Below are 12622 nucleotides of genomic sequence, written 5' to 3' on the forward strand. Positions count from 1 at the left end.
ATTCAAATTATTTTCTACACGTAGCATTTAGAGTAATTTTCGAAGCATTCTGATACATCGTCTTATAAACGGCTAAAATTGTAACGCAATCGCCCACAGCGTAATTTCACGTATTAATCGTATTCAATGTCTGGGCGGCCTCAGGTGAAGCACAACTTTTGAGTTCGTTTCCGGCGAATTTTCAATGCTTTTCGTGTCGGGAAAATTTTAGTTTTTGCTTCTTTCAAAAGTTATGATTACCTGTATCTGCGTTCAAGAGAACGCAGTTCTAATCGGGTAATGCGGAAGAATTTGAAAATTAAACGAGACTTAACAGAAACTTGAAGTTTGATTGAATGGAATGTAATCCCTCAATGCTTGGTGACGGATAGAACTCCAATCAAACTTCAACTTACAGGTAAGTCTCGTTTCATTTTCAAATTCTATTCTGTCACCGCATTGAGGTCTTACATGAGACTTCAAAGCACACTGCACACTTTTGAAAAATTCCACACAGAATCCATGCATATTCTGTAACACAACACTTTGTCTGCAGAGTATCTATGACACAATAATCCCTTACTCTACAGATTTCAAACATTTTCTGCAAAGTTGTTATCGACATCAACAGGTTAGTTGTAAAACTTAGCAAATGTGGAGGCTGAACTCCACTCAGATGTTGACAGAATCTGTATACACTTGCTTTGGATGTGGCTACAGCACTACAGTACTATGAGGCTGGAACAGTTCAACATTTATCCCAGACCTGTGCATAACAACCATAATCCCTGTTCTTCTAGAAGCTGGCTTAATGATCCAATGAACAATGCCTTATTGTCACCGCGTTTGTATCTTGTGCAAGCTAAGTACATCCTTAGAGTAGTGATCACACAAATGCGAGGATCAGAAGGATATGAAGTAAACTTGACTAGCATTAGCTTAACTCCTGGTTTGGAATTGTTTGAAGTTTCCTCAAGATAAACATAATCAAAGTCTCTGAACTTATCATATCATCAAGGTTAAGATGATGAATACTTTGACCTCTTTGGGCAGATAACTTTCCACAAGATAAACATAATCAAAGTTTCTGAACTTATCAAATCAGCAAGGTTAGGATGATAAATAGTTTGACCTCTTTGGGCAGATAGAACCATTGCAGTTTTTAAGATGAGGTCCCTTTATGATAAATCCTCTGAGTTATATATTGTCTCAAAGGTTCTCAAGGTAGCAAAGTACCTTGCTAACATCCCATATTCGTGTGTATCATGGTGTTGTGGATTTTGTTTTAAAAAAACCCTTTAGAGGTACCTTGTAACTGTAGGATTAGAGCCAAGGGGTTGATAATCCATGACAAAGAAGACCTGGGGCCCGTTTCTCGAAAGCTCCGGAAACTTTTCGAGCCCGTAAAGCCATTTTTAGTTCATCTGTATCTAAAATCGGAGAAGTGTATACGCCTGAAACTCCTTTTATAAAGGGAACCTCTCTTCATATTAAGAATATGTGAATAAAACAGCGCTGTAATCGTAAGGTTCGAGATTTTACTATGGCTTTACGGGCCCGAAAAGTTTCCGGGGCTTTCAAGTAACGGGCCCCTGCAAGTGTTTATACCACTATATCCTATTCCCTTTTTAAACAGTTCAACTAGAAAATTTAATGCTTGGGCCAAAGTGGGGGAAACACAATCAATTTGTTGGCTACCACAAAATGTATCCACTTCGTAATGTAAGATGAGTACTGTTTACGAGTTCTATGTCTCCAAAATTGTAGGATTATGTCCCCAGCCCTCTTAAAATTTCCCTGCACTTCAAGGGATTACCTGATAATCTGCAAACCATCAGGAGCATTGTCTTTATGAATGGACGAAACTCATGCTCTTTCCCTGGCATTTTGAGCATGGTCATGATCAGTTGCTGTGGAAGTGTCCTTGGCACGTCTACTATCAGGTGCACCACCTGTGCATGGCTGGGTAGGCCAAAGGGAACAATCATTATGCCCTCTGCTTCCACCCCTACTATCTTGTGCAGGCAATGAGCAATCAAACTAAATGGGGAAAAAACAGAAAAAATTGTGTTTCCCATATAATCGAAAAAACATCTACATAAGTTGTGCCAGGATCAGGTCCCCAGGATGCATAACAAGACAACTGTGCATTTAGCCTAGAAACAAACAGGTCAATAGGTGGTTCAACCAGATTTTTGTTACTTGTTGAAATGTCTGGCCTTAACATTTCCACTCCTTATTATCAATAAAATCTCTAGACTCTCTGTGAGCCTGAGTATTATTCTTCCCTCAGTGGGAGAAGAGCTGCAGAAATCCAGATCTCTCTCAATACAAAACTGCCAAATATCTCAAGCAGCGGAGTGGCACTCTATAGATTGTGTGCCTCCTATAGAATTAAGGTAGTTAACAGTGGTTGTATTGACCAAATAAATGTTAATATGGACACTTTTCATTCTACCGTAGAAAGCTTTTAAACCAAAAAATACAGCCATGAGTTCAAGGCAATTAATGTGATTCTTTAGTTCAGCCTCAGTCCTTCTGCTTCCCGTTTTTAAATGCCCATGAATGCACCCTACCCTTGTGTGAAGTGTGTGCAGGGTTATGTCAATCTTTACATTTGGGGTACAAAGAGGACAGTCAGCTTTCTCAATATTATCGCACCACCATTGTAATTCTGCAAAGCTATTTTTTTTAATTGCCATAGACTGATACACTGCTAATAAGCCCAAGGCACTGCTTTGGGAGAGGGACACAGTTATACTGACAGAATTCAGAACAAAAACTCAGAGGAAAACAAGTGTCTCAACTGGTCCAAGCACTGACTTCACTCACAGAGTGTGCAGTACACCCCAATTTTGTAAATAAGCAACAAGTATCAGTAACATTAGACTGACATTCATGTATCGTACCTCCTTGTAGATACGAGTCCTCAATATACCCCACATTTAAATGTCCTTTCTTTCTAAGAGTGGCATAAACAGATTTTAAGATTTTCGTAAACGGGCGTAGGGAACAAGAAAGTCCATAAGGTAAACAAATCAACTGAAGTAATTTTCCTCTCCAGCTGAACTTAGTTGTTAATATTTCTCATCAATGGGCACCGAGTAATAAACATCCCTTAGATCAACTAATGCCCAGTAGCATTTCCTTTTCATGAGCCGGTTAGCAGATTGCAGAGTATCCATCTTGAAATGGTACTGCACATGCTCATTAAGGTTTTCTCGATTTAAAGAGAATACAAGCGTCGTCCTTCTTAGGGCGGATGAACATAGTAGAAATATAGTAGAAGCATATTCTCCTTTACGGTGGGTAGTTTCTTGGATAACTCCTTTATATATATATCAATTTTACAATTTCACTCTGAATAATGTGTTGTTCCCGAAGGGATCGCATATTTCGCTTCAAATAGCATCTTGCTGTGGAAACCCAACAGCAATTTCAATTTTCTAGTGAGTAATACTATAAAGAATAAAGGGGCCAGAAGTAGTATTCTCCCACTGTGATGAAATTTCTTTCAGTCACTGGCTGCAATACAGTCATTAGACATATACAGTATGGGGTCAGGCAATTGGCCCACTTCTTGTGTTGACCTTTTTTCCAACATGGTCGACTGCTGTCAAATACTTTACCTGCTTTGGCAAATCATTCCCAAACAGTTAATCTGTGATTGGGATGGATGAGGAGCATTAACGCATATAATCATTATGTAAGTCAAGCTTCATCAACTCTCCATGCCTTTTATTAAGCCCAGTGTTAGCATTAGCTAACAAAGCAAAGGCATCTGTAGCCTCTTGAAGCAGCTCACTTCCAACAGGTAGTGGTATTATTTGCTCAACAAGCTTGTTTTAAAATCATGCACGTCAAGGCACATTTGCCTTTAAACAAAGACGTTTGTACCTTTTGCACTTAAACGTCTTGTAAACGAACAGATGGGCTCAAATTATCCCATACAACCTGGTTTACACATACTTTTGTCAGGTTTTCACAATTCTCAGGGCAATAATATTTGTTTATCTTTTCCGAGAGTTTTCCCTCTGGCAGTGTCTTTCATAATGTATTTATGACGCTTGCCAGTTCTGAGTCCACATTCGGATCAGTTTCCTCCTCTTGCAGATGCTGTTGATGCTAAGCACTTTGCTTTTACCCTCATTAGAGGGAGGATAGGAGGTGTCAAGCAACTGTGCGACAGACGCGTCCAAATGTATAATGACTATACACTTCTGACTTTTGCCATTAGCCTCTTCCCGCTTCTACTTCGCGGTGGACTTGCCCTCTTATTAAGGATATCTTCCTCTTGAATTTTCTCGTTATAGGAAATCTCTAGGTCGGCTTTAACCAACTTTTAAGTCTATGGCCTTAGCCATATTTCCGGACACTTCTTGCATGGCAGCTAAGGATATCTTCGTCTTGAATTTCCGTCATAGGAAATGCTTTAACCGACTTAAAAGCCTCAGAAATGGCATTAGCCATATTTCCGGACGGTGTTGCAATACATCTTCCTCTCGAGTTTCCTCGTCAGAGGACATCTCTAGGTCGGCCTTAGCTGACTTAAAACTAAAAGCCTCGGAAATGGCATTAGCCATATTTCCGGGCAGTGTTGCAAATCCTTCTTGCATGGTAGCTAAGAGAGCTGTCGAAGGTCCTTCACCATGAGAAGGAGCAGCGCCATTTTCCACGACATTGGACCTCAATGTCCTCGAGCACTTTTACTTCGAGAGCTATCGCTGCTTTCCTTTTTCTGTCCAGATGTTTCCTTCCTCTGACTGGTATCCGTGTCGTTGTCAAACATTCTAACGTGCTTTAGAGCAAATTATTGCTGAAAATGTTCACTAAAATAAAAAAAACGCTTGTCCGCTCGAAAAGGCGGCAACACACTGAGTTCGCGCAGGCGCAATGCTTTCTCATGTAAGACCTCAATGCGGTGATGGAACAGTCTCGTTCCCAGAGTCTTCGTTCCCCTTGACCAGCGGTTGGAAAACGAGGGTTCTAGGAGCAACCATTTTGAAATAACAAAGGAAATAACCGAATTCTGGCCATCCGGCAATCTCGTCCCTAAAGCCCACGATTGTTCTGGCCTGCGGCAGGGATCGAGAGCTCTGGGCTGGTCCAACACCGGAAGTCCGCGATTCACGGACTTCCCGTCAAATCTGGCAAATCTGATTGGCTGAGAATACGAAACGAATGCTCTGCGCATGCTCAGGAAATCGGATCCTGCCAGAGCTCTCGATCCCTGCCGCAGGCCAGAAGGATTGTGGGCTCTGGGGACGAGAATGCCCATCCGGTTTCACTGCGCAGTCTGTATCTATGGCGCATGCCTGAAATGGTTGCTCCCAGAGCTCTCGTTTTCCGACCGCTGGTCAAGGGGAACGAAGACTTGGAGAACGAGATTGGCGATGGAAGAGAATTCGAGTCAACCTCGTCCCCAAGGCCTTCTCAATGTGCCGCCATTTTGAACATCGTCGAGGAGAAGGCCCTGGGGACTAGGTTGGAGTTTTTGCGTATGTATCTTTCTATGGACCCAAAAAATTCTTCAGGGGCGAATAACGTCATCTCCATGTTCGTCCATGTGCTTTCTTTCGAGTGTCGAGGCGGCTTATTGTGGGCTGTGGCGGATAAAGCCTGGTTCTCAATCCCGTCGACCTACCAGCGACGTAGTCGCCGGTTGCAACTGACAACATATGGCGATCTGTCCCAGTGGGTCCCCGGCGCATCTGCGATGGATCCCCGGGGATGGATCGCCGACGTACTCAAATTTGCTCGAAATGCAAATCAAATTGCGCAATTTTCAACCATTTTACCTGTAAATATGGATCGAAACGTCTTATTGGAGTACGTTGCGTCCGCAGATGATGTTCGCATAAAATAGTTTCATCGCCGACCACCACCGGCTTGCCTGCGAAGTTGAACTCAGCTCAACTTTGCAGGCAGGCTGGCAGTCACTGCCTGGGATAGATTATGATTCGGCGATAAATGTTCACATATGCCGTAACGATGTCCCAGGCCGTGCCGGCGGGTATGTCCCAGGTATGTCGGCGGCATATGAGATCCAGGCTTACTAATTTGTTTATTTAAAGTTCGAAGTCAGTGTTTATGGCATTTAAAAATCTGCAGACATGTCTTCACGAAATGTGTACGACTTTTCGTACGAACAGAAAGCTGTAGTTTGCTGCGTGTTGTGTACCCTCTTCTCTTCGACCAGAAACCAAAACTGCTTTCTGCTGAAAAAAATTAAAGGAGGAGATGTGTAGTTTCACTTCGTTGTGCGTAAATTATGTAACATAAACCCAACGAAAGTGTTTACATGGACGAAGGACTGGGTATAAAACACGGACTCAGGAATAAAACGCGGACTGTGGACTAAATGCAGCCTACCAACTGCAGTCCGTGTTTTTTACTGACCGGTCGTAATACATGTATAAACGAGAACATACACGTATGCACGTGCTTTGCGATCAATCTATTTGTTTTCGCTCCTGCTGGAGGGAGGCCGATTTCACCTGTTCCTAACAGCTTAGGCACAAAATGCTGTTCTTTGAATTTTTGATTTTTTAACATACCAATCCTACCAAAACTCGAACACACTCTGTAATCTACGATTACTACTAGTTTAAAGAAGAGAATGCATGTTTTGCCAACTCTCAAAGTTTGACTGCGTGCCGAAAACAAACCAGACAAGTTATCAAAATTTCCCGACACCGTTTTTCAGAGAAAGATACCAAGAAGACACGGCGATGTTAATCTTGTCCTCTCCCTCAAAACAGGCCGGAAACGAACTTGATTACTGAACCTCCTGCTCTGTACTTTGGGAAATAGGACACTATACTCGGAAAACCTTAATTAACTTTTTTTAATTTTAATAAATATACCTTTGTAATCTTTAAAGCTTTCAGGAAATATATACTTAACTGGGGTTCGCGTGAAATGTCCGACCGTCAAGTGGCGCCAACGAATAATGGTCATTTGGGGTATACTGATACCTCAGAGATGGTTGGCCACGCGCCGAACTGCATGATGGGTAAATGCTATAATGTGCTTCAGTTTACACGATCTCTCATGCTGTTCGGATCTCTCGATAAGCGACCGAAGGTCCGTTAAAAGCTGAATTGTTTTCGTCTTTCCGTTGTAAATGCTGAAAATTGAATGTTATTCTGCTCCACAATTCTTTGGATTACCTTACCTACACATGATTTATGATAATCGATGAAGACTATAAAAACGTGGGGGTTTTTATGCGATCAATTTTTGTGACAATGAATATTGATTTTGCACATTTACACAAAATTTCGACTTTTCGCTATTCGCTATTCCTGACACCCCAGACGCTCATTAAGACAAAAGGTGTTTCTAAACGTAATTTCTTCTGTTTTAACAGCTGCAAAAGCGTAAATACATCTTTATTAGGTTATCCTTGTGTTTTCTGTTTTCTTAATGTCGGCGATGGACAGCCCTAGCCTGAGTTCAGAGAAGAAAAGATAATAAATTCACTGAATTTCTGTTGCTTAATTGGATAATTAATTAACGCAGGATATTAGATCTGAAGCGGTGACTATTGATGACTATTCGTCACTATTCGCCACCTTTGGCGATTGTTCGCCACTATTTGCACTATTTGAGACTATTCGCACTATTCGGGACTATTCGCTATTCGCTTTTCGCGAATATTCGCTATTCGCTATTCGTGTTTTCCAGACAGCCAAGACAACCAATGCTACTATTACAACAGGCACACCAAAGAACTCCCTGAACTACACAGGAACCAAGCCATCTATGTACAAGACCCCGTGAGAAAGACATGGAATCCTGCTAGAGCCATAGATCAGGGAGAGACCCCTCGCTCGTATTTTATAGAAACTGGAACTGGTGCTCAACTACGAAGAAATAGAATCCATCTTAGACCAAATAATGCTTCCAACAACTTAGCAAACAACTTGTCGAGTTACATTCCTCAAGGAAGTATGACTGCACAATCTTCAAGCGCCAATCCACGAGAGTCCACCACAGCAGGCAATTCAGCAAACAACCCATCGAGTGGCAAGTTGATTATACGGCCCTCAAGCGCCAACCCACAATGTCCCACCTTAACAGAAGCCGAGAAAGGACCAAGAAAATCTCGCGCGGGACGTGAAATCCGAGCACCGGAAAGACTTAATCTCTGACGCTTGCTTTAGTAGTTATTATTAGCATGATACATGAACTCTAGACAGAAAATCCCTATATATTCTAATTTTATTCATTGTCAACGTATATACAAGATACGTGTACCTGAGACATTGGCCCGAATGAACATTTTGTTTTTGTTTGTTTTCATTTCAACTAACATAGTTTTTTAAGAGAAGGGGATGTAACATATTGGCACGTGAGAATTAGCACCTATTGTATATTATATTTTGTGTACGCATATTTAAGTAGGATAGCACATTATGAAAATGTAGAAAGCACACACATCCACGCGGTGTGTATGAACAAGCACACTACACTTCTTTATCCCTCGAGCGACGATTCCTTCCAAATCGACTTGCGAGAAAATACTCTGTTGTACTTAACGGTACATTTGCTGGCTTTACTTGTCTTTCCTCTGGTTGTTCGTTTTAGTGTCTTTCTCTTGAATGCGAGAGCGGGATAGAAAAAAGTAAACGTGTTGCAATGCGATGCTTTCGCCGGGAAATCCTAACCCATCGTAATTGACGCTAGGAGGTCCTGTCGTTCCATTGGTTTCCGGTTTCATAAGGCGAGATAATCTCTTGCCGTGGCGCGACCTTTACGAACTAAACTCTCACGTTTGATTTTGGGAGGAATACATCCGCTTTGAGCGAAATTATAGGGTATGCAGATTTGACTGTTTCGCCAGAGCATTTCAGGGATAATGTCAAACGAAAGAGTGTCGGAAAATTTGGATATCTTAAATTGCACGAAAGTCACCGAACAAAAGACTAAATAAGCACAACTACGTTAGTGACAATTGACTTTGCCGATACCACCCTATCCACGGGAAGGAATTTTTAACCACCATTGTTTAACTGTATCCAATCAGACAGAGGCTAGGGAACAGCAATTTCCCCCCGACACAACTTTTTGTCGCTACGTATTTTGACAGCTTGAAAATTTTCGGACACAACCCTAATAAAACCAAGAATCCATAATCCGGAATCCGCAAACCAATGGAACAACAGAACCTCTTAGCGTCAATTACAATGGATTAGGATTTCCCGGGAAAGCATCGCATTGCAACACGTTTACGTTTTTCTGTCCCGCTGTCGCATTGAAAAGAAAGACATTAAAACGGGCAAAAGAGCCAAAGGCAAAAAAACAACCACCGGAAAGACAAGTAAAGCCAGCAAATGTAACCTGGCTCGTCTAAATAAGTTTGTCTTTCCCAATAGATTCGAGACTATAATTTCAGATCAACACTATTTCTACACTGATACTGTTACAAATTACCACTACATATTCTTGCCGGCCACCATGTTACAACAATTTATAGAAATGTTGCACACTTACTTCCGTCTGCTTCTCGCTTGCGAACGGATCGGACCACATGTTGCCGGTTAGAAGATGCTAAAAGACTGCCAGACACTCACCGCAATAGCTTGTTGCTTTTGTGCTACTCACCAGTCTTCTCAGGGGAATTTGATCTAGGCAAGAACTGCGTTCTCACCAGGGCCAGGTTCAACAAAAGATGGGTAATTTAGCCTGCAATCAGGCACTTGTGTTTGGGCCGGGGGCGCGAGCGGCGAAGCAGCGAGAAGGCACTCGCTTACATGCCAACGCAAAAAGACGCTTGACACTAGAGAGAGATCCTAGAGCCTGCTCGCAGGCTATGAGTTAAAAAAATCACTAACCCTGACTGGATAGCTTTGTCCAGCTTTTGAACAACCGTGCCAGATGTATAGCTAAGGGTTGTTCAGAACTAGTCAATAAATTTGTAACAATTGCAGTTTGTGGTTGAAGTAAAGTCAAGAAAATAAATAACAACAAAATAATTTTTCCCTAAATTTATTAATTAGACATTGCTAAAGTGAATTATTTCTATCGTCATTCATGGTATCTCGATTCCGGATTCCGGATTCCGTTTCCGGATTCCGGATTCTGGTTTCTGGTTCCGGATTCCGGTTTCCAGATTCCATGTTTTAGGGTTGCTCAATTTTCGGTCCTGGGTTCTGTTCGAAGGCTAGTAGTGGGCCGTTTTAATGAATTTGCGATTGAATGATACAAGAAGACTAGCAGAACTTTTCTCTCTTCTGCTGTTTAGTTTGGAAGCCGAGCTATAGGATTTTCAGGCCGAAAACCGCCTCGGCGCTTGAGCTGTTCCAGTTTAGAGCCGTTGGACTTTCCACCCTTTTATTATTATCTGTATAATAAACAGTGACCGTAAACTGAATCCTTGAAACCTGCTGAGCCAAAAGAACGACAGTACACCATATATAAGAAATATTTACTTTTATCGAGAAAGTATTTTGCGAAGTGTTCTGTAAATCCCATACATTTGCTGTGCTCGAAACGGACGCTACGATCGCTATGAAAGATGAAAATAAAGTCTATCTAGGCAATCGTTGGGGAATGGTTTCTATACGATCGCTAGGATTGCTGAAGCTTTCTAGGTCGCGATCGTATCGATTATATGGAAACCAGTCTTAAGTTAAAGAGCCAAGGACTAATTACCTGTAATTTGGTTATACTTATTCAATAACATAAATTTTCATTTCTCTTAGTACTCGCGCTGCGCTGCAGGTGTTCTTGTGAGAAAATAGTTCGCTTAAAACACGGAGCGATCCTATATAACAAGGCTGAGGTGTTCAGCCTGCCAATCGCAAATTCCAACGGACGACCAATGCTCCCATTTGATTGGCTTATTCACTCAGGTCTAATTTTAGCGCGTTGCCACAAAATTCTGGAGAGCGACGGGTGTAATTTTCTGTTTTATTTTAGAAGAAAGTAATACCTTTTGAACTAAATGAACGGTAGCTGCAGGAGAAGTTACAAAGATAATTGACTTTTTGTATTTCAACTTCGAAATTTTGTTCTTCCACTTGCGAAAGCGTATCGTATGAATTCGCGCTGTTTGCTCAAATTTATAAAATGCCGTGTCTGCTATTTTTGATGCCAGAAAAGAAAATGGAGTATCCGATTATTAAACGCGGTTGAGAAATAAGTTTGGAAACTAAAACTCTTAAAAGTCTCAGATAAAAGCAGACTGCGAAGGTAATACGTTATATCTAAGGTAAAATGGTTATTCTTCAGCCCGGTTATAAAAGAGCTTCCATAAGGTGAACATTGGCAGCTGTTGTACTCTTGCTGCTCAAATTCTGTCGGTCTTTAACGAACGCGATTTTTGTTTTTTTGTTTTTTTGCATTCAGCCATGAGTCTTCCTTCTTTTTTCTAACGTCAATATTCAGGCGAAATCTCACTTTGCCATTTTTCAAGTTCTCTCTGTTTTCTTCGTATTACTTTTTGTGTTTTTTGTTTCTAATTTCTTTGAGGAATAGCTCAGCACTGTTCAATTTGCATTTTGTTTGCACAATCATAACTCTCATAAATCTGAATAATTTTGAATATCCCTCCAAAATCCGCCTGTGAACACAGGCCAACCAAATCACCTTTTACGAGATTTGCTTTCCTTCTCGGCATGCTCAGATAAATGGAAACAGGTAGCTCGTTAATCGCGGGCATCAGCTTTGTTATTTTAGTCAGCGGCGAAATTTGAATGTTTCGTGAAGTGACGAAGAGAATTCATCGTTCTTGTTCTTCCAAAGGCTTCTTCCAGTGTTAATATAAGTTTTATTTTCACTGTATTTTTATTATTTACAGTTTATATTTTTCTATGTAAATGACTCTGTTGTTTTAACGAAATTTCTCCACGACTTCTGCTGTTGTGCGACGGTACCAGACTTCGGCTTTCCACCATTACACAAAAGAAGCCAACAAGGTACTTCAAAGGTGGCGTGTCCTTGCCTTTTATAAGCTCGCTCCGTGTTTAAGTTTCTTGTTTTTGTCCTATATCTGATCTTGGGGATGATGCTTGTTTCTTCCTATTTAATTTCGCCAGCGCAAAACATACGACGCCAAAACTCCGTTAGGGGCGGAGTTACACCTTGCTGTCAATGCAATATGGCTAAATGTGTGCTTAGTAAATGGTTTGAACGACCAAATCTATGTTTGTTATTCAGATCTGATGAATTCTGTGGACCCGTCAGTAGACCCATGTGAGGATTTTTATCGATTTGCGTGCGGAGGATGGATGAAGAAATATCCACGGCCACCTTCATCAAATAGATGGGACCAGTTTGAAAAGCTTACCACTGAAAACAATGAAGTGATTGAAATGCTCCTCAGGGACAAAGAACTGAAAGCTATTTACTCCAAGGTAGGGAACATCGCATATCTTCATCTACATCATTTCGAATACTTCACTTTTCACTCTTTTCATACCATGAGATAACGTGCATATATATAAAGGGAATCCCATATTCTATGAATTGGTTTCCTCGCGCAAGGCAAACCCATATACGCGTATTCCATCGTTTCATGTGAAATCAAGGAGTCTCAAACTAGTCCCTTTCGTGATTTCATATAGCATTGTTTAAGGAATAGAGAATATTTTTCTGTCTCCTGCAAGTTTTAATAGAATTCTACTAAAACAAACGC

At 41.2% G+C, this 12622-nt stretch overlaps 2 protein-coding genes across 4 annotated transcripts in view; one reads left to right on the forward strand and one right to left on the reverse strand.

Moving 5' to 3' along the window:
• LOC110055076 (endothelin-converting enzyme homolog) overlaps positions 1–12622 on the forward strand; it is a 104067-nt gene that overhangs the window by 2418 nt on the left and 89027 nt on the right. For all 3 annotated transcript variants that reach the window (XM_089282475.1, XM_089282477.1, XM_089282476.1), the window contains exon 2: positions 12145–12341. In XM_089282475.1, the coding sequence (XP_089138601.1) occupies positions 12145–12341 (197 nt within the window). The remainder of the gene's footprint in view (positions 1–12144; positions 12342–12622) is intronic.
• On the reverse strand, positions 1737–3682 carry LOC149116726 (uncharacterized). Its single transcript, XM_089282480.1, has 2 exons — positions 3609–3682; positions 1737–2019 (listed from the first exon to the last, which is right to left on the reverse strand). Exons 1-2 carry the CDS (start codon positions 3680–3682, stop codon positions 1749–1751), a joined length of 345 nt encoding a protein of 114 aa, XP_089138606.1. The 3' UTR covers positions 1737–1748.

This window comes from Orbicella faveolata, unplaced genomic scaffold, assembly GCF_042242905.1.
Source record: "Orbicella faveolata isolate gen_17 unplaced genomic scaffold, um_ofav_v1 contig_12, whole genome shotgun sequence".
NCBI classification, from domain to species: domain Eukaryota; kingdom Metazoa; phylum Cnidaria; class Anthozoa; order Scleractinia; family Merulinidae; genus Orbicella; species Orbicella faveolata.